The sequence below is a fragment of the Chlamydotis macqueenii genome, chromosome 1 (assembly GCF_036417535.1).
Source record: "Chlamydotis macqueenii isolate bChlMac1 chromosome 1, bChlMac1.mat, whole genome shotgun sequence".
NCBI lineage: Eukaryota > Metazoa > Chordata > Aves > Otidiformes > Otididae > Chlamydotis > Chlamydotis macqueenii.
In genome coordinates this window covers 67302393-67308392 of record NC_141556.1, presented here as the reverse complement: position 1 = coordinate 67308392, position 6000 = coordinate 67302393, and the positions used below count along the sequence as shown (strand labels likewise).

At 48.2% G+C, this 6000-nt stretch overlaps 1 protein-coding gene across 4 annotated transcripts in view; it reads left to right on the top strand.

Annotated features, from left to right (window-relative positions):
• Positions 1 to 835: 835 nt before the first annotated feature.
• The window catches only part of WASHC1 (WASH complex subunit 1), a 47078-nt gene continuing 41913 nt past the window's right edge, over positions 836 to 6000 (top strand). Inside the window, exon 1 of one of the 4 annotated variants that reach the window (XM_086755267.1) lies at positions 836 to 907. Coding sequence is in view for 1 of the 4 variants with exons in the window: in XM_086755285.1 (XP_086611411.1) it covers positions 2110 to 2111 (2 nt within the window). In the remaining 3 variants the exon portion in view is untranslated. Of the gene's footprint in view, positions 908 to 2091; positions 2112 to 2982; positions 3081 to 6000 lie in introns of those variants that run through there. The other 3 variants (XM_086755285.1, XM_086755248.1, XM_086755275.1) reach the window with 3 other exon arrangements.

The window sequence follows — 6000 nt, the reverse complement described above, 5'->3', positions numbered from 1 at the left end:
AAAGGGGAGTAGAAAAGGGATATAAGCACAAACCAGAACATACTTAAAAAAAAAAAAGAGAGAATAAAATATTCACTACTTTATAAAGTCAATTTTTAAATTGCCCAAATCTAAATATGAACACTGCAGAGAAAACAAACAAGTGTATGAGTCAGAGATTCCCCCTTTTGCTTGTCATGCTCCCTACCAGATACGTGGAAGCAGAAAAGCAGCCAGGCGAAGAAGCGGGGCTGAACGTGGCAAGAAGAAAACAACATCTGTGGGATTTTCTCTCAAGCCGTGACTCTGCAACGCGTGGGCAGGGACCAGGCCGAGAGCTGTGCCAACACCCCCTTCTCCTCACAGTGGGGTACTGCTCACAGAACCGCTGTGCTCCAGTGGAGCGGCCATCAGCGGAGACAGGCTGGAGGCCCCTCGCCTCCCTCGCGAGGCACCCAGCGATGGTCTGAGAGGCCTCGGCGGGGTCCCTGGGCTGCCTGTGCCCTGTCATGGGGCAGGCAGACGGCCAGCTCCTGCTGCCCACCCCCAGGGGCTGGCAGGCCACCTGGGGCCCAGGGCGGCACAGGGGCTGGGGCGCGAGGGAGGGTGGCAGTGCCACGAAAAGGGTTCAGGTGGAGCAGACTACACAACGCCTGGCCCAACACGGCAGAGAGCAAAGGGCAGGGGAAGGTGCTGGCGGCCCACAACATGGCCAACGCTCCCCTCCGCTGGGGAACGCCCCACGCCTCACGCCCGACGCCCCACCCTCCACCGCGCGCATGCGCAGCCCCGCCCCCCGCTTGGCCCAGGGGCATACCGTGAGCTGCAGGGGCGTGCTAACCGGGCGGAAGTGACGCACAACTGAGGGCGGAAGCGGTGCAGGGCGCCGTTTCCTGCTCGGTGCCGGGGCGTGGCTGGCTGGAGGCAGGTGAGGGGAGCGCGCGCGGGGCTCGGCGCGGCCGCGGGGGGCGGGGCTGGGCCCTCCCGGCGGTTCCGTGCTGGTCGCCCGGGGCGGGCCCGGGGCGGCCGGGTGGGGCTGGGCCGGGCCCCCGGGGATACTGGGGGGAGGGGCGGGGGTTGGGCGGTGCTGGCGGAGAGCCGAGTACAGGGGGTGTCCCCGCGGAGCAGCTTCGGCCGGGCTCGGCGGCGAGGAGCCGGGGTTCGGGGCGGGTGGGGGTCGCTTGCCGTTGGGCCTGAGCGCTGGCAGGGCCCTGTGAGGGGCCTGCGGCCGGTCGCCCACCGGTGAAGCGCTTCTGGTGGCCGCAGGCTCTGTCCGTCGGGGGCCCGGTCGGGTCTTGAGGAGAAGAGTTTGGTCCTGTGAGATGAGAGTCGTACAGTGCCTGTTTGGGTGGGATAATGCGTTTGGAAAATCTTTCGTTACACTTCTTACACGGTGCTTCAGTGCTGAGCCATGAAATCAATTGGAACACCTGCCAGGCAGGCATGGAGCGTGGAAATCTCAAGTTGGCGATGACACGTGGGACGCTTGGAGTCGACATAGCACTTTGGGGATGGGGAAGGGTGATGCCTTCTCGCCATGTAAGTTAGGTACCCTGGAAGGATAGACAGATGCTGCAGCCTGACAGGAGTCACAAAAAAAAGAGAAAAAGATGTCCAAGACAGAGGGTCAGAGGACTCTGTGTTGTGAGTTGCAGAATTTTTCCTCAGAAAGTTAGCTCATGGTTTGTAATAGACTTATGGGTGTTTTGTACTGTTCCAAGTACTGATTGGTTACTATTAACTATCAGCTAATTGGAAGAACACCACAGACTGTAAAAAACATACTTCTAGTCCATCGGTGCATCAATACAGTTTGCTACCCGGAGTACTGGCAAATCCGTTTTCATACGGATTGTCTTGGAAGTTTCATGAGGGCATGTTTCTCACTCGCAAGCTGGTAGCTGTGGTGGTGTAATGATTTGTCAAATAAAAAGATGTTGTCAGTGTTTGCAATTGAACCCAAATGCTGTTGTGATGAATTCATTTATTGTATTAATTTTTTTCTATGTTCAAAGTAAAGAATGAGTCAGCCAATAGTAAAAAGACCAGAGGGCTACTAGATGTAGCTGTACACATGAAGAAAGGATGCTGATGGATGCAGTGGAAATCCACATCCAGCACTGATGATCAATGTTAGTATTCATTTTACTAATCAACAGAAGTCTTGTTGTGGTGAGGTTTTCCCCTCTATCTCTTTTTTTTTGTTTGCTTGTTTTGTTTTTTAATGGTGTGGTTGGACAGCACCTGGATTCTCCCAAAGGCCTCTTTCAAAATAGGAGGCTTTTCATCTCTGGGGAGAGTAGGCTAATTCTCCACTTTGCTCGCTTTTTTGCTCCAACAAAAAATGTGGGATAGTGCCAGCCATGGTTGCGGCATTTCACATGGTTCAGGCAAATGTCGGCGAGGAGTTTGCTTGAGATAACCTATTTATTTCATTTAGGTTGCGCAGTGAGTGTTGCTGGCAGTGATTTGCAACCCAGATTGACCTATCCTGTAGTAGATGAAGCAGAAGCTAAAACTGTCCCTATTTCTTGCCAGTTCTCTGAAATACGGAGCCTTCCTTGAGCAGTGAAAGGAAGCGGAGCGGATAGTGCTGCTCTTGCCAGAGGCAAGGGCTGGAAGCAAGCTGACTTTGGCATGTCCTTGTAGAGGCTTTCTGCATTTCAGTTTTCTGGGGAATCAGAGGTGCTCCAGTCAACTCTCCCTTGCTTGGACTTCCTTTTAGGAAGGTTAGCTAGGGGCTGATAAGTTCCCCTGATATTTGATTATGTTTGTCTTCTCTGGTCAGTAAAGCTGGGAGGTAAAGGCTGCCCGATACACCTCTCTATTCCTGGACTGCTTTGGTTGTGGGGAAACAGCCACACCTCCAAAGAGCCCTCGGGCAGAAAAATGCCCGAGGCACTCCCAGAGCAACACAGGCTACCAGGCTTAGCATCTGCCCTTTTTCTATCACTCTGGATATTTAAACTGAGTTTTTAATCTTCATCCCTTCAGATAAAAAGTACTGTTCTCTTCTCTCAACTCAGGAGTTGATTGGCAAGAAAACTGAAAGCAGATAATCCCTGGGAACTACTCTGAAGTCTGGGTTCTGGTAATACCAGGTAACTGTAGTCAACTGCACACTCAGCCTGAGCAGTAAAAGAGAGGGGTAGAAATTGAGGGCTGGGGAAAAATAGTGCTGAGATAAGCCTCAAAGCAAGGCAATTTTTTTTTTTATAACTTTTTTTTTTAGATTAAAGGTAGTGTGCAGAGGAAGAAGAGGATTATGTCTGAAATTGTGATGTTTCCCGTGGCTGTGGTGTATAAGCTTGAAAGAAATCATTTTTTATCACTCAAAAAGCAATTTCTGTAGCTAATCAGCTCTGCTTAGACCCCTTTGCAAGATAACCTTTGCCAGAAAATAGTCCATCCAGCAGTTTGTTTACTGGGTTATTGATTTCCCAGGTGCCATTCTTTTGACCCAGCTCTTTGTCAGCTCCTGTCATCTAGGCCACCGGATAGGGATAGTCCTTCTGCAAATGTGAACGGGCTTGGAGACGCTTCCTTATAGTGAGTGAGTGAGTGAGTTCTCCTCCTGTCATCTTGCAGAAATGCAAACATTCCATTTGCTTTTCAATGTATAAAATGGGCAGGAACTGCTTTGGTCGCCAGTTTGATTTGGTTGTTGCCTTCATTAAATATCTCAGGATCTGCTGAAGCACAGTGCATGTAGGGTGTAAGTGCTGTAAAACCCCCAGACTTTGGAGCACAGGGTACTAAATGTGGAGGTGAAAAATAGGACATTGCTGGTTGGGATTTGTTGCAGCGAGATGTGGCAATGGTTGGATCTGCAGCTAAGGTCACTCTGCAGGAGACTGAAGCGCATTTTGCATCAGAAAATTAGAGGGAAAAATTAACTGATTTTTTTTTTTCTTTTTTTTTTTTCTTTTTTTTTTTTTAGGGAAGTGCTATGTTTTTGGAATGTTGCTGTGGTCTGATAGTAAGATTGAGCAGTTCCTCATTTTTCTGAACGAAATGTTCTGGAGGAAGCTCTACAGCAGCATTTCAGCTAGCCTGCTTTTGAAACGCTCCAGTATTTAAGAGAACTTACTGCAGGGAAGTGGCCTTCCAAGGGACTTTTGGCATAGCCAGTGGCTTCTGTGTACTTCAGGCACAGAAAACCGAAATGCCCCCATTTAGGAAATCTAATGAAGAGCTGCATCTGGATGTTTAGGCTGGGATTCTTAGCGTTACTTTTGATGCCTGTATTGTAGGTGTAGCTAACTGATTTGCTCAGACTTTTATAATAAATAGTGGGAGGAAGGGAAGGCAGGCAATTAGCACGGTACTTTTGGTCAGTTGTACACGGCTGCCTTAGAATCAGATCAGTTGTTCATTAGAGCACTTCATTGTCTCCATGAGAGCCAAAGGCGACAGTTGCGGAGTAGGGTACCTGATTAACTCTAGATATCAGCATCTGTCCATTAAAATGAGGTTTATCTATCCAGCTGAAGGAAATAAATTCCAGCCTGTGTTTAGAGCTGTGCTTAGGGCTTTCTCAGCAATGGAATGCAGCCTGCAGCTCAGTGCCTCGTGGCAGTGAGGGCTGCTGTCTGTGCTTTGCAAAACAGAGCTCTGTGTTGAGAGAAAGGGTTGTCTTGAAGACAAGGGGCTTAGAGGCCATCTTAGCTTGCAGAGAGGATAGAAGTGCACTTCTAAATTATTTTAAGTCCTTGCATTTCAGATTGTCTTTAAAAACTAATTTAATGTAATAGCATTCTGTCTTCTGAGAGAGTTGATATCATTTGATTTTACGTGATCCACCTTTAAATGTCAGGTATTTTGCAATTTGCCAGGGAGTTGCCATATGCTATTATAAAGCTGGGCTCTGAGATCTCAAATTTTTATTCTTTTTCTTTAGCTGAAGTAAAATAGGGCAGTGTAAGATAGAATCATAGAATGGTTAGGGTTGGAAGGGACCTTCAAAGGTCATCTAGTCCAACCCCCCTGCAAGGGGCAGGGACATCTCCAACCAGATCAGGTTGCTCAGAGCCCCATCCAGCCTGGCCTTGAATGTTTCCAGGGATGGGGCATCCACCACCTCTCTGGGCAACCTGTGCCAGTGTTCTACAACCCTCAGTGTAAAAAATTTTTTCCTAATATCTAATCTGAATCTACCTCCCTCTATTTTAAAACCATTACCCCTTGTCCTATCACAACAGGCCCTACTGAACAGCCTTTCCCCATCTTTCCTGTAGGCCCCCTTGAGGTACTGGAAGACCGTGTGACAAACCAGCAAATCTAAGTGGCTCTGCATAGATTTTAGGGAAAGAGAGAGTATCCATTTGAGAATGATCACCAAGTCTGTTGATGTATTGGTTCAAGCCCACACTTATTTGATCCAAGAGACAGTGCTGCTAGTGGGAAACCAAATCCTCGAGTTCATGTTCATTTAGTTACCTGTCAATAATGTCTTTGCTTTAATGTCATATTTCTCATAGATTTTGTCTGTCTTTAGTAGCTGCAATAGCTGCTGTTTCTGGGTTCTTGAGAAGGGGCTGCCTTAAATACTGGGCTCATGCTTTCAGAAGTAGATTTTTTGACAGGCCAGTGCTTTTCCTTTGGTAGCTCTGAGTGCTCAGGAAGGATCACGTACAGATAGCCTTTTATTCCGGAAACCGCAGGATAGGATGAACACCTAAGTAGCAACGGGTGTTTGTTGGTCTCTGACACAGCCCGTGGTCCAGGTAGACGTGTTCCTATCAGGCACCCACTTTACAGAAATAGACAGTAAGCAGCTCTTCTGCTGCAAAACAGCCTATCTGTTGTGTTCCCTCTGCAACTTAGGGAATTAACTGAAAAAAAAAAGCTTAGGAGTTTTGGGTGCAAGCTTTGTACCAGCTCTTACTGCTTGCAAAAGTTAATATCTTCATAGCATTACCTTCATATCTTTTGCTGGTAGTCAGTAGGTTGAACAAAACATATATTTCCAATTGAATGGACTGGAAGTACCTTTCATGCAGGTCGCAAGGTATGTTGGGT